Source organism: Aspergillus welwitschiae (assembly GCF_003344945.1).
Source record: "Aspergillus welwitschiae strain CBS 139.54b unplaced genomic scaffold BDQ94scaffold_8, whole genome shotgun sequence".
NCBI lineage: Eukaryota > Fungi > Ascomycota > Eurotiomycetes > Eurotiales > Aspergillaceae > Aspergillus > Aspergillus welwitschiae.
The window spans coordinates 957,422-979,960 of NW_020798702.1; the positions used below are offsets into that span (position 1 = coordinate 957,422).

The 22,539-nt window shown below is 50.8% G+C and overlaps 6 protein-coding genes and 1 non-coding gene across 7 annotated transcripts; 1 reads left to right on the forward strand and 6 right to left on the reverse strand.

The window, feature by feature from the left end:
* Window positions 1-5,181: 5,181 nt before the first annotated feature.
* BDQ94DRAFT_158153 (GMC family oxidoreductase) lies at window positions 5,182-7,149 on the reverse strand (the record flags this gene model as incomplete). The annotated part of the gene is made up of 1 exon (XM_026768893.1): window positions 5,182-7,149. One exon carries the CDS (start codon window positions 7,147-7,149, stop codon window positions 5,182-5,184), a length of 1,968 nt encoding a protein of 655 aa, XP_026629023.1.
* A 306-nt stretch (window positions 7,150-7,455) lies between these two features.
* On the reverse strand, window positions 7,456-7,528 carry BDQ94DRAFT_t93. Its single transcript has one exon. It is a non-coding gene; the product is annotated as a tRNA-Lys (tRNA).
* A 1,036-nt stretch (window positions 7,529-8,564) lies between these two features.
* Window positions 8,565-10,591, reverse strand: BDQ94DRAFT_139512 (proline permease PrnB). The gene has a single exon (XM_026765438.1). It carries the CDS (start codon window positions 10,310-10,312, stop codon window positions 8,648-8,650), a length of 1,665 nt encoding a protein of 554 aa, XP_026629024.1. The 5' UTR covers window positions 10,313-10,591; the 3' UTR covers window positions 8,565-8,647.
* Window positions 10,592-12,857: 2,266 nt separating this feature from the next.
* On the reverse strand, window positions 12,858-14,720 carry BDQ94DRAFT_139515 (Zn(II)2Cys6 transcription factor domain-containing protein). The gene has a single exon (XM_026765439.1). The coding sequence runs from the start codon at window positions 14,673-14,675 to the stop codon at window positions 13,023-13,025; it is 1,653 nt and encodes a 550-aa protein (XP_026629025.1). The 5' UTR covers window positions 14,676-14,720; the 3' UTR covers window positions 12,858-13,022.
* Window positions 14,721-15,313: 593 nt separating this feature from the next.
* Window positions 15,314-16,462, forward strand: BDQ94DRAFT_158171 (uncharacterized protein; the record flags this gene model as incomplete). Its single annotated transcript, XM_026768896.1, has 2 exons — window positions 15,314-15,874; window positions 15,941-16,462. 2 exons carry the CDS (start codon window positions 15,314-15,316, stop codon window positions 16,460-16,462), a joined length of 1,083 nt encoding a protein of 360 aa, XP_026629026.1.
* A 138-nt stretch (window positions 16,463-16,600) lies between these two features.
* On the reverse strand, window positions 16,601-18,223 carry BDQ94DRAFT_126803 (glycoside hydrolase 5 family protein). Its single transcript, XM_026763881.1, has 3 exons — window positions 17,314-18,223; window positions 17,122-17,250; window positions 16,601-17,059 (listed from the first exon to the last, which is right to left on the reverse strand). The coding sequence occupies exons 1-3, from the start codon at window positions 18,035-18,037 to the stop codon at window positions 16,761-16,763; spliced, it is 1,152 nt and encodes a 383-aa protein (XP_026629027.1). The 5' UTR covers window positions 18,038-18,223; the 3' UTR covers window positions 16,601-16,760.
* A 2,946-nt stretch (window positions 18,224-21,169) lies between these two features.
* BDQ94DRAFT_139518 (uncharacterized protein) lies at window positions 21,170-21,466 on the reverse strand. Its single transcript, XM_026765440.1, has one exon. It carries the CDS (start codon window positions 21,449-21,451, stop codon window positions 21,272-21,274), a length of 180 nt encoding a protein of 59 aa, XP_026629028.1. The 5' UTR covers window positions 21,452-21,466; the 3' UTR covers window positions 21,170-21,271.
* Between the last annotated feature and the right edge of the window lie 1,073 nt (window positions 21,467-22,539).

Below are 22,539 nucleotides of genomic sequence, written 5' to 3' on the forward strand. Positions count from 1 at the left end.
GGATCCGTTTTTGATTTTTATTCAATCTTCCCTGCCGGTTTTCCGATTTCCTAATTTGGCGGTCATCTGTTTTTCATTTTAGTTTTCCCCAACTCGGTCTAGTCTTGACCGGAAGTCTACCAGCGATCATTTCCCCCAACAACGCAGTGGTCTTAAGAGGGGTGGCCTCAGAGGTGGGTTCAGTCTGTCTGGAACACAGTGTGCCCCCCAAAAAAGAGCCAACGATGCTTGCAATTCTCCCTGACACCTGAGGTCTGAGTTCTGACTTTAATCCTTCCTATGACCAGAAACTTCGTCTCATCTGAGGTTCCCTAAAAGTCTGGGTCAAACGTGCTCTCGAATATCCCACAGATACTTCGACTATTTCATAGTAAATCGTCCAGTCCTTTGTTTGATACAATTGTTATTGAGATTATACAGGTGGCCAATTGGACTCCATGGCTAGTCTACAGAGGTTAGGCCCAGTCTCAAGGAGGTTAGGAATAGCCCATACCACTGCCACTAGGCGATATTATGTAATCTCTGGTCAAGTAATTGTGATTTATTTTACTATTATTATTATTATTATTATTGTACAATAATGCTCTACCCCTGCTTGCTGCGGCCAGTACTACATTTAATGAATACCTCATTTGGTGTTTAGCATCTCAACGAGCTGGTTCGTGCGCCTCCTGAAATCAAGGGGTATATTTTACATACAGATATCTGGATTTCTTCTTAGCGTTTTATTTCTAAGAATTTGTTCTGGAATTCCGAAGTAATATTCTAGCTAGACCATGAACGAAATACTCGGACGCTTAGGATGGTAACTATGTGCTCAGGATTATTTGGTAAGATACTTAGAAACTCATATTATCGCTAGCTTGTCTAGTATTTAATTAAATTGAATATTATTTTATTTATTCTAAACAGGTAGACTAAAGTTTAGTACTATTCCCGATAAAGCTAGCCGTAGAGTCTAAACGGCTATCTGTGGAGTCTCAATAACAAATTGCCTTTTTCTGAGCTCTCCAAAGCCCAATCACCCTAAAAGGAGCCTTTCATGCACAATCTTACTGGACAGATCCGTAGTGTGAGCAGATGACCGTATGGCACTCTCCTTCGATCGCGCTCCAGAAAGAGAAAGCCCGTAGGGATTTGTCCACTTGGCTTCAGGCACAACGAGCGTAACTCATGCCAAAGATCGCTTTCCTCTCATGGCAGGGTCTTGGAGGGCAAAAGCTGGGTGAGGCTGACTGGCACACCGCCTGCAGGCCTAAGCCCGAGTGGTGCATCGAGATATGGGATGACGTTTACCGAGCGTTGGTCCTTAACGCGGACAAGTCCAGAACCAATGACTCAGTGAATGGAATAACTGCCATACACTAGACGATAGCCTTCTTGTTTCAGATTAAGGGCTATTAACGAGATCAACGGGCTTCTCGCTGTGGAAAATGCGATCACCTTCAAAATTTTTGCTGATTTTCTATGTATCAGGACTTAACCTGGACGCTCTTTCCCCGTTATTGACCCGCAACTTCAATACTCTTCAAACTGTTTGGGCATTGTTCTTGGTGATAGTCAAATCCCTATATTCATATTGTTGGTTAGAGCTGGCACGGTTACGACCACTTCCTAGGCAGCACAATTTCAGCTGCCCTTTAGCCCTTCGTGCCTCAGGCCGCAATACTTCATGCTGGTGTATATTACGTAATCTAGATGCATTGTTATGAAGACATCTGCTATGAGTGGGACAATAAGCATTTAGGAGATCGGTGCAGTCTTGGCAATATATTAGTTCTGATAAGCGCTCATGGAAGCAATTATTATTATAGGTTGGGGTTGTCATAACAACTCGATTTGTAGGCAAGGTCTCGTTTGTGCATCGCTGACCATACGCGGTGCAGCGGATATACACAGCCAATCTAATACTATCTATATAATAACTATAGGGAATCTGTCTGAAGCCACAGCAGACATTAAATAATGTGCTAAGGATGTGCATGTGAGCTATTCCGATGAGGCGGACGATGAATGCGCGAAATGACCTGAAACAGCTGACAACTGCTCCCCCAGCCAGTCATCTCGCCGTATGGTGCACACCTGGTGCTATTTTGTGGGTTCAAGTGTGTGTGGGTGATCAGATGTGGCGGTGCGAAGCGAAGCACAAATAAGAATGATAGTCCGATGCGGGGGGATAAAATAGATGTGATCTCCACATGCCCCACCCAGTCAATCTAAACCCATTAAGCTGGGGATGTCCAGTTTTCGAAAGGAACACCAGCTAGTGCTGTAGCATTGCTTGGTCTCTTCCAGCTGCGGACATTCCAACATCCATGTTTTGAGACATAGCTTTGGTGAAGAAGTCGGCGAGGTTATCCTTTAACGCAACTCGCTCGACGGTGATTTGTTTGTTTTCAACGCGGTTTCTGAGCACGTGGTAACTTATCTCGATATGCTTTGCATTGCGGTGATGACCAGAATTCTTGGTAACGGTGAAGGCTGAGTTGTTGTCAATAAGCACTTGGGTTTGAGCTCGCCCTAGGTCTTCCTTGAGTCTGAAAGTTTTCGGGAACTCGGACTCGAGTAGTTCGGTCCATATTATTTCATTAGAGACATCTGCTTAGGCTGTGCTTCCAACAAGTAAATTCCGCACGTCATATCTGCGGTAACCATCCTTGAGAAATGTTGCTCATTGTGGTTGTAAGAGGAAGAAATGCAATAAGCCGCCTAATTCGTCATCTATTACTCCATACCAGAGAACTTCACCCTGCAACTTTATAGTCAATGGGGGTAGCATAGTCATGCCAGATATACACATGACTGCTGGGATCGCCGGCTTGATAATGACCTTGCCGCAGCCCTTCGCCAAAGGGCGCATTCATGTTCAGCTACTCAACACGTCAGTGAGTTCGTGAACTGACCGCTGGTGCCTTGTCAGTTCCTGTTTCCGTATAAACGGGCCCCTATGTGTACACCATTCCCAATGGCATCAGAGGTCAGACTGCTGTCGTGTTGTCAAAATCGGTATTAGAAGTCTAATGAATTCTTGTTTTTGAGTGGTATATCTTGATTCAGGCATGTTATCCTGTTCAGACAAGTCCATACTATGAGTCAAATTATATCCTTGGTTCAGCATCCCCGTCTGGACGATTAATCCAAATGCAATATTAGACAATTCGGGCTGCTGCTGGTTGACCCAGGCATTCAGTTGATAGCTGATGGGTCCAGGATATGGTCAGTCAAAGGTTCCGTACGTGTACACCCCTCCCAGTGGCATTAGAGGCCGGGCTGCTGTCGACTTGTCAGAACCAGTCTCAGAAGCATAATTAGTTGATCAAACTCGAACGGTATATCGTGGTTCAGGTATGTCTGTATTGACGTGCACAGTCAAGTGCGGGCCGAAGACAAACCTGGGTTTCTTTTCATCACCATGACCCGGCAGGTTGTGAGAAGGATCGGCTGCTGCGGGATCATCATGCTTCCATAGCTCAATGAAGTCCGACACGGCTACTTGGTAGTGTTCTCTGTGGTTTTCGTCTCCAGTCTGTGATATATACTATTGATAATTAGGTCCAATTCCCGCCCAGTAAGGTTTCGCAACCGCCATTCCACAAGCACACGCTTATCTTCAACCCAGCTACTCCTGTATTGTAGACATAACTGCAACGAACAATTGAATACTTCGATATGCTGCTTCTAAGCGACGAGCCCCCAGCAACCACATTCGGAATTTTTGGTGCCACAAAGGTTTGGAATAAAGAAACGGGGATCTACCAGCCTGTACCCAAGGAGCATTCTGCTTGTGATATATATAAAGCCAATAAGTAGGTCTCGTTTGGCACAGTCAGGCGAGCGAACTGAGATCCATCACTGCTAGTAATATAGTTCTCATGATGACCCCGAGTCAGGTGGAAACTCTCCTTGGCTATGCAAGAAACAAGAGCTTGTTATATAAATCAAAATATAGTCGGTTCGTGAGTATGGAAACGTTCGTGGTCAGGCTCGCAAGTGTTCACTTGTTATATACCTTTGTCTTTCATCAAATGAAGATTGCGAGGCGTTTCTGGGATGGAAGCAACGTCCATTAGAATTCCAGATGACGACCTTCGCGCACAACAAAAGCATGTATGCGCAGAACAACCACAATAGTTGTTGGCCTGGTCCACATCCAGGCAACATCTTTGCCTCTCATTCCCTTTTTTAAAGGAAGATTATATAGTAACTCGAACAAAAGAAGCTAAAGAGAGTCCACTGCATGCAATCCACTATATCGATAACGGGAATAGTCCTTGTGTTGCATATGTCTCAGACCGTACTGAATCTCTCCTTCGTTGTACCGTTATAGTGAATTCTGTCCTCCATGAAGCTTCCACTCCCTTTTGGAAGCCTCTGTAATCAATCTTCTGGGGATCCTATTTGATCATTGAATATATAGCATGCTTCGAAAACCATAACATCGAGTACTTCCTTGGCGCGCTTTTTAACAAAAGGTCTGCAGGCCCTCAAATGCTGTTCTTTCGGCACTTCTGAGATTGACTGGACCCTTTCATCATCTGCATGGGTCTGTTCGGAACTGGCTTTGAAGGGTTGTTAGGCAGCTTCTCATGCAGAATGGCCAGTTCAAAAGCATCGACTGTCATGTCATCCTGGTAGTGGACAACTATGTTGTTCATTGACTTATATAGTTCATTCAGCTTTGATTCCAAATTACATCTGGGAATGCAAGCAGATAGACTGGTAGCAGTACAGGAGACTTGGTACCGCTTATATACCTTTTGGAGGTCCAGCCAAGGTGAGGTGTAATCCGTGATTAGGACGGAACGCCCCTGGCTAGGCTTTCATAAGTGGGATACCCGTCGTCACACACTTGGCTGATGGAAATTGCCAGTTCTTGTGTAACTCAAGAGGTGGCCACATGGAAGGTTCAGGGGTAGAGACTTTTATCATTGTGATAATTTACCAACGCATCCTCGCTAAACTCCGAATCCCTCGGATCTCCAGATGACCAACTAATCCTTTTATGTTACCCTTTCAAGAAGCCTATGCTTTATACTTCCGTCTTAGACGCTTGTTACACAAATTTTCATCCTGAGATTGAATTTGCACTCTTTGCCCTTTTTGTACTGAATTCAGTTGATAGTTCTACTACCCACTATCCCCAATCATTCCCTCATCTCATTGAATGTAACCGCCCCACCCCTAAGCATTACCAGCATCCTTAATAACAGACTCCGCAATTTTCACAGCCATTGCATAAAACACCGTCATAACATGCGACGACACCTGCGTAGGCGGGATAGAACCATCCACCACTCTCAACCCCTCCACACCATAAACCTTAGCCTCCGGGTCGACAACACCACCAAGCTCCTTCTTCATCATAGAGCAAGTCCCCACCCCGTGATAATTGGCCCGATAGTTTTGCTTCACATAATCGGCCCATTCAGTTAGACTCGCATTCTCTGGCACATACCTCCCCGGGACCTGCTCTTTGTCCACGTACTGTTTCATGTCGTACGTGTTGGTCAATTGTCGTGCCAGCCGCGTAGCAGCAGCTTGGCCGTTCAAGTCGAGGATATTCTCAAAGTATCGTGGGTTGTATTCGAAGCTCCGCAGGTAGGGGTCGTTGTCTAGGATCTTGACATACCCTCGGGTGAATGGGATCAGATTCCAGAGGTCGAAATGGGTGCTGTTGTCGGTGTCAAGGAATAGTTCGGCATAGGATACTTTGTCGGTTAGGAGCCAGTCTCGGTAGTTCTTGTACTGTTTTAGGAGATTGGCCTTGTCAGGGAATCCGTGGCCGTTCACTGTGTGTTCTGCCCATTTGTCGAGCTCTGTATCGTCTTTCAGGAGCTTTTCCATATCTGAAGCATCGTTACCGAAGATCTCTGCGAAGGTTGCAAAGTAGGCTGCCTGGCCTTGGCCATTCGCTTCTGGTTTCGGCTTCGTCACTACCGAAGTGGTTGTTTGATCCTGGAGGTTATATCCCACAGGAAGCTCCAACTTATGTTCTATTCCCGCAGCATCAAGCCAGGCTTTCGGACCGATTCCCGACCACTGCAGAATGAGGGGAGAGATCGTGGACCCCGCTGCTAGGAGGACTTCTTTCCTAGCCCAAGCATCCCACTTCCACTCCTGTTTCTTGTGCACCCCAAACTCCACACCTTTCGCTTTGAATTCTGTTCCTGTCTCCGAAGGGTTGGCGTCGGCCAGATGAACCTTCCCAACGAGCTCCCCCGTCAAAACCGTAATATACTGCTTCAACTCATCATCATCCAAGATTGGCTTCAACCACGACCTAGCAGCATCCGTCCGGATTTGCTCATTGGTAAGCGTGTTCAAAAACATCGACACCCCAGTTGGATCCCCACAACACAGATCCTTCTGATTCACCACCTCTTCATACGTACTGTTAACCGTATGCATCAACGCCTTGATCAACGGCGACCAACCATACTTCCGATCCCTCGCCCCGACTTTAACCTTCCCCTTATCCGGCTGTTGATTGTGACACTTAGCATCAAACTTATGGAACGACCCCTTCGTAATATCATCCGACGTCGGATCCCTCGGAACCTCAATCTCATCCATCTTCCCCTTCAGCGCGTCCCAATTCCACCCTGTATTCCCAAAGACCTCTTCCCACGAATCAAGCTGCGACTTGTGAGGCCTGGTCCACGTTCCCCCATTGATGAGCGTTGACCCTCCGAGACCATTTCCGGACCGAACAATTCGGATGTCTTTATCTAGTCCAGTTTCACCGTCGTTGCCGACGAGCTGCGGACTGGTCTCGTAGGCATGATCGACGCTGCTGCCGAATACTTGGCCGTAGGTGTTGAGGTCGTCAATCTTGGGGCCGTATTCCCATGCATAGAAGCCGCTTTCGATCACTAGGACGGTGTATTTCTTCTGCTCGACTAGTTTGGCGGCGAGGGTGAGGCCAGTTAGCCCGCCGCCGGCGATTATGTAGTCGAATGTCTGGTTGTCGATACTGCGAGGGTCGTCAGTGATGCCGTGGGGGATGGAGTTGATGTTGTGGTTAAAGTCGTTGTGGGTAGTATGTGGACTGGTGGAGCAAGGTGAGATGGTATGTTGTAAAGGGACCTGGAAGTGCTCCGCCAGGACCCCGGAGAGAAGTAGAGCTGAAGCAAGGATTGGGGACATCATGTTGGTTACTGAAGGCAGCTCATAAGACAGATCTTGCATTACGCTAGCTAAGGATTCGGCCGTTGTTCAGTTGGGATTGGATCGGGGTGCACCATTTATGCTCCTGAATCTAGCTACATCAGAGGTAGACCGTTCCAGACCTTTACTGTTGTCATGATCAATTAGCTTATCCATGGTTTGAGGTCCGACGGTTGCAGCCAGGCTTAATATCACATGTTTCAATCGTGAATTATAGTTTAACTCTCGCGGCTTTTACTGTAGCAGTTGTTGTTGTTGTAGTTTTGGTGGGCAAAAAATCAAAAAGAAAGCCCAACGCGGGGCTCGAACCCGCAGCCTTGAGATTAAGAGTCTCACGCTCTACCGATTGAGCTAGCCGGGCTAGTTCGGTGATAGTTGCATAACAAATTTGAATTATGAATACTTACTAAATTTTGAATAGATGTTTTCCATCTAGAATGATCACATGGTGGTTTGATCAGAGGAAATGGTCCATGGATGAGTAAAGAATGGCTGCACCATGTGTGTCGGCTGAGGAGCACCGATTCGGGTCCGGAGAGTTGGAACTCCAATTTATTCAGCTGTCATCGTTTAACCTTAATAACTAGCTTCCCAAGCTCTTTACTGTAGCGAAACTAAGCTTGAAGGTGAATGTCGGGCCGGGCCTGGATCAAAATCCATCTATTTCAGCATTCCGTGGAATTGTTGACTCTTCCACTGATGGCTAAAGCCACAGTTCTGTTCAAGTACAACCACTGCATTCAGTTCCTTCTTCAGTGCAACCCGTAAAGAATACTGATCGATGATGCTTTTGTAACTCATATCTGACGTCCCAATGACTCCGACTTCCAACTCTATTCCGTATACATCCAAGTCTAGATTCAAGTCAGCAGGCGCCGTTGGCTAAGAATCCGCATGTGCCATTAGTTGTTAGTTTCCGACTGTCCGCAAACGTCGATTTATACGGTTGACCGATCTGTCTCGTTTGCAAGTACGTATACCAAAGTCAAAGACTTCCCCAAAGCCCTCGTTGCCAGAAAGATATATATACTCTTATTTTAATTGGCCCTCAACCATGCATGTCACATCCAATCAATCCCTGTGCGACACACAACTGACATCAGGCGTCCCCGCCAAGTCATCTTCCGGCCTAACCATGATGCCTTATCGATGCTATATACCCCGATATGGACGCTTGGCTCCCTCTTCCCTTGGTTGATCGTAGGAATTCCCACCACTCTAAATTGTCTGGTCTTCCCTTGGTCTATTTGATACAGCGACAATAATGACTGATCCTTCGGTTCCGAATCTGCGATGCGATCGAAACGATAGTGGTCGGGCGCCGGTTATAGATATTTATAACGAGGATACCCGGTTCAACGGATGGAAAATATGTCTCAAGACATCGAACATGAATCCCTAATAACAGGTGGTATTTTAGCTAAATGAACTACTATTAACCGAGCAGACACCCGCAACAACACTAATCAAATATCACCGGCTACTCCACCAAAACCGCCAACTTCTTCCACCACGTATCCCTGACCCTCTCGGGCTTCTCCGCCTCCATAATCTCCCTCAACCCGGTATGCAAATCGACCTCCTCACTCCTCCACGCCCACGGATCACTCCAGAAGACGATGCGATGAACAACATATAGCACCACAAACGCCGGAATGCCAATATACGCCGTGAAGAAGTTACTCGCGGACCACTCGGACGGAAAGAAACACGTGAATCCATTGATGAGGGCAAGGAAAACCGACCCTACCAGACCGATGTACATGCCCCATGGCTGCATGCGAGATGCATACGGTTTCTCGACGCCCTGTACCTTCACAGCCTTGTTGAAGCGGAAGTACACGATGCTGCAGCAGAACCAGGAGATGAAGCCCGAGGTGTTGGTGAAATTGATGAGCCAGTTGAAGACGGTGTAGCTGCCGCTGCCGACGGCCATGTAGGCGAGGAGGGAGAAAAGGGAGGAGATGGCCACGGCGTAGTACGGTACGCCCCATCGGTTGCAGGCTTTGAAGATGCTCGGAGCGTTGCCGGACACGGCAAGGGAGTAGAGCGAGCGGGAGGACATGTACAGGAAGGAGTTGCCGGCGGACCAGGCGGAGGTGAGGATCGCGGCGTTGACGATGCTGTCGAGGACGGGGATGCCAGCGTTGGAGATTGCGACGACGAAGGGGGAGGAGGAGGCGTCGGTGCCGGAGCCGGCGGTTAGTTGTTTGGCGTTGGAGGAGCAGATCACTCCGATGGCCAGAGCGCCTAGGACGTAGAAGATGACCAATCGGTAGATATAGCGACGTGCGGCCTTGGGGACGTTGCGACGCGGGGATTCCATTTCACCGCCACTGATGACGACTAATTCGGGCGCGAAGATGAAGGCGATAGCTGATTTGACGATGCACTGAAGAAGTCCGACGAAGCGACCGGCATCACCGCTGACAAGGTAGGTGTTCATGACTCCTGGATCTTTCCAGTAATGAAACCCGAGGCGTTGCCGGTTGGGACCACCGCCCCAGAAGAGGATGAAGGACAAGAGCAGCAAACCGATCAGAGTAATGATCTTGATTCCGGAGAACCAGAACTCAGTTTCGCCATATACGCCCACCGGGAGACAGTTGAGAAGCACGATAACGACCAGCATGATGGTGATCCAGACGGCCAGATTGACGTTCGGATGCCAGTAATCGATGACCATGGAGGCTGCGACAACTTCATAGGGGACCAAAATACCCAGCGAGTACCAGTACAAGTATCCCATTGCGAACCCCATGCTGCGCGAGACATAGCGAAAGCCGTGATAGCTCATTGTTCCACCGTGAACGGGCATGTAGGCGCCGATTTCCGCGATGCCAGTGACGAGGGCGAAGACGAGGACAGAAATGAAGATATAACCGAGCAAGAGGGACAGCGGACCACCGATATGTAGAGCCTGACCCGACCCGACGAAGAGACCGGTGCCGATTGTGCCTCCCAGGGCCATGAGCTGCACATGGCGGTTTTTGAGGCCACGCTGAGTAACTTTGTATCGTTCATCGAGCAGGTCGCGCGCGATCATCTCATGCAAGGCACCCGACTTCAGATCGCCGGCTGCCATGCCGGACTCGGGGTCCGGATGTGATGTAGACGCCATTTCTGGTTTCTCTGACAGAGCCATGGTGTACGAGACACTGCGAAGGGGGAAGGGAGATCGAGTGAGGGTGAAGTGGTGGACATCTCAAGGTGACGGAAGAGCAACGTCGTGCGAGCTGCCTTGGTTATAAGTAACGGGAAAGCATCACGCTGGTCCTCGTACCACCCCCCTTGGCATGACATCGCTTACCGTTAGGACAATCCCCGCAACCGGGACGGTCAGCGACATTAACCAGTGGGATGCATGATAATAACGACGGTCGGGGGCTTCCAGATGAATTGGGAATGGACGGGACAAGATAAGAAGATGCGGGGGAAATTAAGTTGCTGGGCGTGATTGGTGCTTGCGTGAGCGGCATCGGGCTCAAGACACGCTTATCAGCCACGCCTCGCCTCGCTTCCTTTGCCAATGCGCTTGCTGACCGGCCCCCGGAAGGGACTAGTATGCAGGATCTCTGGTGAGGTACAGCCTTGTGGCAGCTGATGGAGGACAGACCTCTTCCCCCCTGACTGGCTGCTGTGGCGTTCCGTGCCTCGGTTCCGTCTAGCGTGTCTTATCCTGCCCTATCCCAGTCCAGCTGGCTATCGCTTCCTCTCGTATCGCCGAAATCCTAGCCTGGCTCAGGGTCTTGATACCCCTGATCCTTCTTTTTAGACTCTAACAACGCCATCTACCGGTCCGGCTACCGGTCCGGCTGCTCGGTTTTGGTCGAGAAATTGTGAGCCTATTCGGGTAGTTACCCGGTGTTGTACATATGCGCCTGCAGCGTTGAGCCAGGATCAAGGCTCGCTTAAGTCTGGTATGCATTTGATATATGATAAGCAGTATACTGGACCAATCCTTTGCAATCTTATGGTTTATGTCTTGCTCAGACTTATGTGTTGTGGTCGTTAGTCACATGCCTGGTCACTGACATCCAGGCTGTTGATAATAACAGGTCTACACCAATGATATGATGCGACTTAAATGCTCGCCTTGACGTGGCTTGTAGCCCATGCACAATATCTCCTAGATAGCACCCATCACCGGCTATCGCCCGGCAGCTAGGAGTAACTATCACCGCCCCATCCAAGGAACCGATCCCACTGCATCACCACGACGCCACGCTCCCGCCTCTCTCTCCCCAGTGAATCGAGCAGTCGCATCTCCGGTGCCGTCAAGATCCTCCCATCCTGAATCCGCTCCAACGCCGCCTGCGTCACAGCCGGAGCCAGCTCATCCGCGATGGCTGCCTCATCCCGATGGCGCGCATATCGCGTTTCACCGTCCTCAACGCGCGAGAAATACCACACCGAGCGGACAACGTCGTAGCGACGCTCGAGCAACCAGATAATCGGCCATGCGAGGATCCACACCTGGCAAATAATACAGAAGTAGTATACCCAGGCATTGTTGCGTAGCTTGTTTACCCAGTGAGGGTTGTATACTACTAAGTCGCGGTTCGCCATGTCGACAGTAATGCTTATGTCGCCTTTGTAGTGAAGACTGCGCAGATGGGATGTTAATGAGGAGATGAGAACGGAGCCATCGAAGCCGACGACGCTGCGGGAGAATTTGAACCTGCATATGTCAGCATATCGTACATAGAGGAAGACCAACTGGGAATGGCGCACGATTTAACAGAAGCCGGATCATCGCAGTATCGCTCACACCAGCCCATCAAACCAGGACCGTCCTCGTCCTGTCGGACCAACCCGGCCGCCTCGGGATCAAGGCCATCCTCCAGTTGCACGAATCGTGAGCGCAGTCGCTGTGACACTCGCTGTCGCAGTCGCTGTCCCAGTGGCCCTTTTCTACGGCCCGGCCATGTCTCCGACTTGATTCGGCCTCCGCGGTAAGTCTTTCGGGTATCATTATCCCGCACGACACTCAGCACATGCCATCCATCCTGGGTTGGGTCCAGGTCCAGTCCCAAGTTGTCGTCATCGCCATACTGCTGGGTTCCATGCTCGTGGCGTACTATATATCCGTAGAGATCAACCTTAAAGGTAAAGTCCACCACGGTCTCCTTTCGATCCTCCTTGCGATGGTGGTCGTGGCGGGTCTCGGTGTGGGAACCGCGCACGGTCAGGTACGGTCGCGGCGGGAACTCGGCTTGCTGGGTGATAAGCGCGTGCAGGGACGAGGCATCTTCGCTGAGGGATGGGGCGAGGGTAACCGTCGAAGAGTCGCGGTTGCCTGAGTGGACGCTGTGATAGGGTCTGCTGTCCGGGATGGGGGCATCGGGGAGTTGAGGAAAGGAGAAAGTGGTTGGAGGAGGTGGTGGTGGTGGTGGTGCTGGCCGGGAGGCGGCGGCGGGGAGATTGGAATCACTAGCCACCGTCTCCTCGTAGGAGGGAGGAAGGTCTTTCGGTCGGCCTATCTTGTAGTAAGTAGATGGCCAGTGATTTTGAGGTTATATGCTGCTCTAGTTCTGCAATAGAATGAAGACAGATAAATCAAACAAGCGACATTACTGTGCAGCCTAATGATCAGTTGTCGTGAAGGAAGAGAGTGAGACGAGGCTGTGCTGCAGGCAGATTCGGGCTTGGCGGCGAGGCTGATGGTTTCGGCCTCAGGTTGCTGCTTACTTTCAGGGTATGTAGTACATTTACCTCCAACTGCAGAAGATTAACGTAGCTATCATCAACGTACTATTAGCATCATCATAAACCTCACTTCTGTCCTCTCTCGATCTTGCATCCCCCAAATAACACTTCAAACAATGATTGTCAGACCAAGTCCCTAAGAACAGTCATATAAACGCGCCCTTCCTGATCCGCTTTGCGAGATTGTCAATTTTGGCATCTAGATCTGCTTGTACAGACCGGTCCAACGGGTAGAATCTCGCTTTACCATCACCGGCCTCCTCCAACGGAATCCGGAGTAGCTGCGTGACACGCAGGAACTGCTCCCGGATCCACTCGAGCTGTCCAGGTCGGAGAAAAGACACCATCCCCGGACCATGGTCCTCGATAAAGAATGCCACCACGCGACTCAACACACTCATGACGTGCCACGGCCCTTGGGCGATAATATGACTTCTGTGCTCGTCTTCTGACTTCTGCGCAGACTTTTGCTGGTTGACATTTCCTAGTAAGCGATGGCTAGGAAACACAATTGCTGGATCGGTTAAGTCGGGAATACTTAACCATCCGCCTTGGTTCCCAAGGTAAAAGGGCACGCTGTAACAGACCAAATCGACCAGCTCTTGAAGAAGGTGCTTATACTCGGCGAACTCTTCGGTTTCAGCATTTGATTGCTCAAGATGGCCAGCGGTGGGAATGGTACTAAGCGAGCTGAGGATTATCTTGACGAGCAAGAGGCGTTGAGCGCGCCATTCATTCCACAGTGATCCAATCTGGCACGAAATGTAGACGTCGCAGATAGATTTGTAGGTTGGGATCGAAGGATCGAGAGCAATTCCATCTGGGAGTCTCACCGGCTGCAAATGTTGCGGGACGTTTTGTGCCCAAGCCAGGAGTCGTTCGTCAATACATTTTGCCTCGGCTCTCCAGTCTCTGCAGAATTCTGTCGAAGACATGGAACCTATGTGTGCTGCTTGCTGCCAATAACTTGCATTCAACTCGGCCACGGACACGCCTATTGCATCGAGTGCGGGGCCTAAATTACCTGGCGCAATTGTCGGCTCTATGCACCCAAGACGCGAGTGGGCCGTGCTATGCAGAAGCCGTTTATGACGTATCGCTGATAAAATCTCATTGTGAAGGATACATCGCCGAATGTGTGCGATCAGCGACCCACTGGCATGATCCTGATCGGTGAGTGGGAGCAAGGAGACGGCTCCCTCGTGGTGTACCCCCGTGGCTTGGTGACTGCCGTATATAACAGCGAAATTTTCATAAAATTGCAGCGCCAACACGGCTAACATTGTTGCCGGGTTGGTCAATTCATTGCGATCCTGGATAGTCTCCCGAAGACGCTTGATGGCCTGGGTATAAGTCTCCCAAGATGCTCGGGAGCTACTCTCGTGCCGCCAACGCGACAGGATTTCCGAAGCCACGGCAGTCACCGCGAGCGAGAGAGGCGAGCTCTGCTGCTGAGTAGCGTATACTGGAGCTAATATCTCGAAAAACCCACGGGCAGACTTCGCATTGCGACCCATGACGCCGTAATGTCGAATGAAGAATGGGACAGCAGGGTCGGGTTCGGCTAGCGATCGCAAGCAAGGCACCCATTGTTGATTCTGAGCGGCTTGCTTCGAAACAAGGTCGTTGCGAACCTTGGCGGTTTGATCCTTGAACCTAATCTTGACAGGCTTTGGCTTGTAGCCCCCGCAACGAAGGTTGAGGCGTTGACACGCGTGGCATTCGGGCTTCGCCTCGTCACATTTGACACGTCGTGTTTTGCATGTAACACATCCTCCAGAGGGTCCGCGATTGACCATATTGAGAGTGGGGGGGTGCCAAAAGCAGCGATGGTGTTGCGACAGGATGGGTATCTGCAATCCTTCATCAATAAATGGATTAAATAGGAGGTCCGACCAGACAAGGCTGACATTCGGCCCCCACTCAGAGCCTAATCACAACACTTAAGCCGACTAGTTGCGGGGTGGCTGCAACTGCGGCTGAGATTCTGTCGGACGGCATAGGATCTTGGCCATGTGCTGTCGCAAAAAAGATACCCGGTTTGGTATAGTGTGACAGGGCCTCACCTTTAAACATGCGTGGGTCTGGGGTTTCAGCTTCCCTGATAACCAAATCTACAGGGTTCATATCTGCCTAAACTATTAATAGTGCTTAGATTCTGTCCCGTTCTTGTCTATCTCGTTCGTCTGATTAAGCTCATCCCATCGCGAAAGTATAGCCCTTATCGGACAAGTTTATGGCTTCTGAAACAATGCATCGCCCGCAGGAACGAGACCACTGGGGTTGTTCGTAGGTGTGCCTGAGCACGGAAGATGTATAAAATCACCTCCTCATAGCTATCAAATTGCCTCGGAAATATCACATCGAAGAATCCAACCTCATCAACCGACCAACTCGCCCTTAATCCCTCTCGATCACCACTCATCAAACCACCAACATGGTCAAAGTCGACCGCCCCCCAGCCAACAACTTCGTAGCCACAGCCCGAAAGATCTACAACCCGATCGGCTTCGCCAAAGGCTACAACTTCATCCTATGGATGATATCCGCCGGTGCACTCCTCGGCTTCTCTCTCGCGCGTCTGATGTACCTCGACTTCGACAACATCTTCTGTCCCGCCGACCAGAACAAAGCCAATGCTCTTCCCGGCGAATGCTTCTACTACCAGGATACTCGCGGCCGCGTCGGCATCCTCCTCCACCTGGGCGCCATCCTCCCAGCCTGTCTTCTCGCCTTCCTGCAATTCGTCCCCGTCATCCGCCACAAAGTGATCCTCTTCCACCGCATCAACGGCTACCTGGTCATCATCGGCTCCTTCATCGGCATGGCCGGCGTCCTAATGATAGCCGAGCACAGCTTCGGCGGCGGCCTGAGCATCCAAATCGCCCTCGGCTTAGCGCTCATTATCTTCCTCAGCTGCATCTGCATCGCTTACTATAACATCAAACGACTCCAGATCGAGCAGCACCGGGCATGGATGATCCGCGCTTGGGTCGTGGTAAGCCCCTCCCCCTTCCCCCCCATCCCCTATTCTTTCTTCCACCCTAAATTCTGAACCCTATAGGGCGGCTTCATCATAACCATGCGCATCATCGGCATCACAACAGACAAAGTCCTCGTGGCCCTCAGCCCAGAACAATACTTCGTAGCCTACTCCTGCGCCGAGATCTCCTTCATGCTGAACGGGAACCAATCCATCGTGCAATCCCTCCACCCATCCTGCACCGGCGCTAATCCGAACCACCACGTTCTCGTCAACGCCTTCAGCAGCAATGGCACCGGGAACGTCGATCAGACTGCCGCGGGCCTTGATATCAGTTTCAGTGCTGCGGCGTGGCTGGCTGTCGCTATTCATGTCTTTGCGGCGGAGCTGTATCTTCATCTTACTCCGGCGGAGTCGGCGAGGCTGAGGCGTGTGTCGTATCAGAGGCAGTTGGAGGCGGGGATGAGATGGCCTGGGAATGCGGGGTTGACGGCGGAGAGGGTTGGTGATGCGGAGCCGTTTTTGATGGTGAAGGGGGTGGAGAGGAGTGAGAGTGGGAGTGAGGTGGAGGTGGCTGTTAGGACGGGGGATAGGAGGGATTAGATTGGTTTTGAGGGGAAGGGGGATATGGGGTGGTCATGACAATGGCGTATGATGGGAATGGGAATCTTGTTGTTTATGTTTCACTTGTTAGGTTTATAAATAGCGTGTTTAATTATGATACGCAGTGACCAGTAATACCCAGTATCTTAGCTGGTCTTGGCTAATGGTTTGACTGTCCAATTTTTTACCAGACTCAACGAACAACTCTCATTCACCGCTTCCTCCCTTTTGTACATACATTCTCAAATCACCAACAAACACACATCTCTTCTACCACAGCTCAGTCTCAGTATTCCCCTCAAGCACTACCAATAGCAGCAACATGATCCGTCACCAGGCACTGATAATCACTAGTCCCATAGTAGATAGTATTCCCATCATCCGGCGACTTCCCGGTACTCAAATCATCACCATACTGCCAGAACAAATCCGCGCCGACGCCCGTTGTGCTGAGCGCCGTCTTCTGCCACGAGCCCTCCACACTGCAGTGGTTCGAGGTGACTCCGTATTCCTCCAGGAGACATGGCTTGCCGGCGGCTTTGCAGGCTGCGCCGTGGGCGGTGATCCAGCCGTTGCCCCAGTCGTCGGAGGTGCCCCCTTGATTTTATTAGTCTGGATATTGATGGCAAGGAGAGTAAGGGGGAGAGGGTGGTACGTACAGCTGTCAGGGTACAAGTGAAGGGTACCAAAGTCAATAGTATCGATACCGAGGTTCATCGTAAAGTTCAAGCCCTCAGAGAATTGGTAAGGGTAGCTGCCGTCCGAGTCGATGTTGAGACCGAAGCCCTCTACCTTTCATCAGCACCCATTATACAAAATCAAAATCAAGGACTGAGTATGGGGCAACTCACCATCACCAATACAAACCATACGATCCGCATCCAACCCCTTAATAAACTTACTCGTCTTCTCAATCCAGTTATACAACACAGAAGTATCGCAACTCGGACATCTCGGCTCATTCGCCAACTCCCACGCAAACACCGCCGAGGAGTTACTGTACCGCTCCACGACCGTCTTGATATATGTCTGATAGGCACTCTGCATGGTATCACTGGTATAGAAATCCGTCTCGCCGGATCCGCCATACGCGCTCACGTACGCAGACATACCACCGTAATCGGTCCAGTAGTTGACGAAGTTGATGATGAGTTTGATGTCGTGCTGTTCGGCAGACGAGACGACGTAGTCGAGGCGCTGGAGACCGTCGGCACCCGTGTTGATTGTCGATTTGCCGTTCTCGTGCAGTTGGTACCAGACTGTGCCGGAAGAGGGCTGCGAGGTGACATCGTTGAAGCCCCACACGCGGAGGATCTTGAGGCCGGACGACTTCAGGTGGCCCATGACGAGGTCGACGTCCGCGTTGTCAGTGAGAAAACCGATCCAGTAGCTGTTCGTTCCGGCGAAGTAGCCAGTTTCGCCATCAATGGTGAATTGGAGGCCGGAGGTGCTGGCGAAGGAGGTGGAGGCAGCACTGCTGCTGGTGCTCGGTGCAGGAGAGGCTTTCGGCAGAGCCGTGGAGACGTTGGCCAGCGCCAGGCTAGCCAGGGTGAGGAGGGCGTTGGAAAGCTTCATTGTGACCGTTTGATTGATTTCCTTTGGCTTGTTTATGATACTCAAGATATGAGGGTTCAGGTGCCTTTATAGCTAGCTATTCAGTGTCCCTTCCGTTTTCTGCTACACGGACGACCCTCCGTTCTGAAATAAGCAGTGGCCTGTAGGAGGAGCAGGAAGGGACTTTGGCTCCATCTCTGGACCACCCGGATACCGAGTTGAGAACGGAGCGGCGACGATCATCGTGGCAGGTAATCAATCTGCAGATGCAGGTGTTTTGTCCGTGCTCGATTCGGTATGGCGAGACCCTCTGCCGTGTGTTTCAGGTCCTCTGAGTGGTGGGATCCTGCATCAGGGACAGCTGGTGGAGATGCAGTGTTACATGTGCGTTAAGACATTTTGATGAAGAACCTGCCGTTCTTTCTATGTTCGTTGCTGATGTGGTTTCAGAGGTGATGGGCTGATGGGCTGATGGGGTGCGGACGAGGTGCGACCGGAGATGAGTAAGTTTGTCTACCATGTAATCATGTCAGTGAGAACGCGAAAGGTACGAGAACGCGAAAGGGAGATAGGGTAGTGTACAAGTTGAGGTGAATCCATCAATGGAGATATTGATGCAAACTAAAATAGATCATGTATGATAGAAGATGGTCTAATTCTCTCACCGGTCGGCGTGGGGCACGCTGGATAACCACGTGTGTGGCAGCGGGAAGATCGGCGGATTCCAGTGCGTGTGACCCCAGAACCACTGGAAACCGTCCATAAACAAAGTATAAGAAAAAAACAACCCAAGTTCAACAGTATCTCCAGTGCAAATCACCTGTCAGTGTCGTTAATACTTTCTCCCGTGTTAGTTTACTGGTGTAGTGGGTTCAATGATGCGTGTAACGGGTTTGTCATCCTAACGGGTTTGTCATCCATGCTTCGGTTCTACCTCGCAACTATATATATTTGCGCCGGTATGTAGAGAGTAAATACAATAGTTAGACCACCATGCTGTTCATAGTACTATTTGCTGTAATTATAATGAAAGCAGCAGATTGTGTTCCAATAATGTTGACAATGATTTTAATGCATAATTTAAGTCGGTATAGACGACTCCCTCTGTCCTAATATACGTCATGGCATAATCAGGTATTGAGGACAAGGATGTCTCAAACACTATTACTGACCGATGGTTATTTCCCTTGATCTTTCATCCACAATCGAACTGATAAATGTTATGTAATAGTACCAAAACAAGTCAAAACTGAACTAGCAGTGTTGCACAAGTGCCAGCCTACAATGTATCTGCGATGTTGAACTATGCCAGTGATATCAACGGCATACTGGTCAAACATTGCCGAGATAATACCCTTGTCAGTGCTATCCGAAGATTTGCCGTGAATTCCCAATGCGCGGAAAGGAGAAGCATGATGACAACAAATTCTACCCCTTCCCAGCTTGATCAGCTGCTCGCATGTCCTAGTCGCCCACAAACAGAAGCCTACGACCGAACAACCACCCCAAACCCGAGTCTATTAGTGCGGACATCTTAAATCCGAGTGAAAATTCAACCTCATTGCGTGGCTCGGAGTTCACCCCACGCTCTCATATTCCCAGTGTATACTAGCCCAGCAGTCGTCCGACTGCAATGCAGGAAGCCAGACGACAGAGGATAAAGTATGATCCGGAACACAGGGCTGAAAAAGACCAAGCACTGTCCCTGAAAGAGGAGACAGAGACAGAATTTTCCATCCAGGTCTTCCATGATTGGCCCTTCTCGAGCTGTGTTGGTCGGCCCGATGCTAGAGAATAGTACCATTGGGCCGGCAAGCCCAACGAAGCTAGCGAGCCGGCGTTAAGCATAATTGACTGGGTTAATATCGGCGTAAATTGCAGTGCAGCAGGTGACGAGCCGATGCTCGGGAGACATTCCTCCAGAGTTCGGACCTGGAAGTTGGAAGGACATGGTCGGAAAAATGTTTCTGAGGACAAATTGTGGGAGGCGGCATGTGGGGAGAGAAAAATGTACCGAGCGGGGTGCGGGTTGGGTCGGCTTGGTCTGCCGTAGTCATATGGGGTAGGTTAGTCATCCATGTTCGTTGTGTCAACACATAATGACATCTAAATATCTATAGATATCTAGATGATGTTGGTAGATAGAGTTTGATGTAGATCTATCTCTGCCAGGGGTAAGCTTATAATTAGCCACTCCAACGCTCGTGTGGTTGACAGGGTGGTTCTGCATTATCCATGTGTTGGTGACAAAACATTCATCCCCGTTCTCCCCAGCCTGGAGTAAGGGCGGCTCCCCGCGGAGGCAGATGCAGGGACACCACCCCAGATACCCTGTTTCCCTCCCACCTCATCAGGCTGTTCGCATATGGCACCATCACCGGTCACACTCTGCAGTCGGCTGACCACATTTCGGTCGAGTTCACAGTTGAAGCTATCGCCTTGGAATCTTCGACCAGGATCTGGACTCTCGTCGCTACCGGATTCCGCGTCACTACGGAAGTGGCGCTGTGGCTGCCGGGGATCAGTTGAAACCAGGATGACATGTGGTCTGGCGCGGAGAGGGTTCTTCCCAGAAATTTCCCGGTTGCTGTTCCAGAAGGGCGGAGGAAAGCTGGGCCGGGGCCTCCTTCACGGTTCTCCAAAGCAGGCAGGTTCCACGGGGTTTCCGTTAGTCAGCCGGGGTGCCGCCGGAGATTACGCCCCCATGTGACATACGTCATCTTGCATTAGCCGACCACGTGCGCCTGCTAACCCTAGCCCTGGGGATGACATCTTTTCCGGGTTGCAGGTCGATTGGTTCATGTTCCCCGGTCGCATGGGGTTTTTCTGGAGTGGTCAGGGACCATCCCACGCGAAATGAAGGGGAAGGGAGGGGGAAGGGAAGGAAAAACAACGCATAGTATCGCTGATCATTCCTGGGTCGTATATTCTGATTTGCATAGTAAGATTATAGTCCAAAGGTTCTACTCTAGTGGTAAATTGAGCACGTCAGGTCAGCCTGCGTCGTCATGCCAAGGTGCAATATGCAGTCCGCTGACGATGATGTTGCAGCCAAGGCAGCCACAAAGCTTCGTTGGAACCAGTGGATGGTTCCAGAGCCAACCAGTGGTGTCGCCCCGAGTGCCACTGCACTGAATTGTGTGTGTGCGGTCGGCTCGGTCGGGATTTGTCGTAGCTGAGCGTTGCAGGTTTTCGTTGCTGGCTGAGGCCCTCGTCATGCTGTGAATCGGCCCCGATTCTCTCGGTCGGCCGTGGTCAGTCCCAGACCTTGAGGGCTGAATTTTCCTCGTAAGCGCAGCAGATTTTCGGGCAGGTGACCGACAGGAATCGGGATCGCTTAGGAGGTTGAATCGGTACAGAACGGTTTGGGATTGCAATGGCCATCTGCAGGTTCCCCAGAAAATGTAGAAACGTATCTGAGCGTAGTTCGATCATGATAATGAACTGACGTCTACTAACCTCCGCATTTTCCCCTCTTTTTCCCCCCTCTGCAAGGACTGGGAAATCCGGGATGTAGGCTCACCGGTCAACGAATATGGGAAGGCACAACTCCCCTCGATCAACTTCTCCAGGTTGGCATCTCCGGCCCTCCAGGAAATCCCTGCGTTGGGCTCTCCCACACTCCAGTCCACTCCAGTCCACTCCAGTCCGTCTGCTTCCGAGCCCACGAGCGGCGATTTGCCTGCCGAACTCTGGAGGCCTGCCCGATGCGGTTTAGCGCACCGGTCTAGTCCCGAAACAGTGGGTCGCCTCTTGCTCGTTAGCCCGTGACTGGAGAAAGAATAGCGGCTTCTCCACGTTGGGCAAGAATCCCTTTCGGTAGTGTGTAGTAGTATTGCTCGCCTCCCCTTCCTCTTTCACTTGGTCTTGCCCTCCTTCAGCTTCTCTGTAACTAAAGAAACTCGGCTGATTCAGCTGTTAGCAATAGTTAACACGGTATCCCGTCTCCCTCATTCCCGGCAAGTAGGTGTACGGCAAGCACTGTGTATAGCCATCCTCAAATCTATCAGTCTATCGATCTATCATCTATCAAAACAGGCTTCTAAACGACGCCATGTCATTCTGCCATCTTCCACCCCCGATCCATGGCAGTTCTCTAACATGCGCCTCCTATCCGAACCCCATTCTGACCCAATAATGTTGATCCGTTTTCATCTCTCCCGGCTAAAGTTCTGTCGCCAGACGCCAGTGCCGATGCGCTGAGCCAACGAGCGTCCGCCACCCGACCCTCCTTGCCCCGAAAGGGCCGTGGAACCCGAAGTTATGCCTGCTCCCCCTGGTATGGCCGGCCCTTCCCCAGCATTTCGGCGGTTCTGACTGGTCTATCGGTTTCGGCCGGCCGTCCATCGTCACTGGCTGACGGCCTTTCGCTCATGAATCGTCTGGTCGGTCTCCCCCGGCAGCACTCGCTGCCTCCTCCATCTGATGTCGGCTCTCCACAGGTCGGCTCTGACGCGCCCCCCTCCCCGTGGATCTCTTTTCCCTGGAGAAATTTTTTTTTTTTTTACTGTCGTCTCATACGA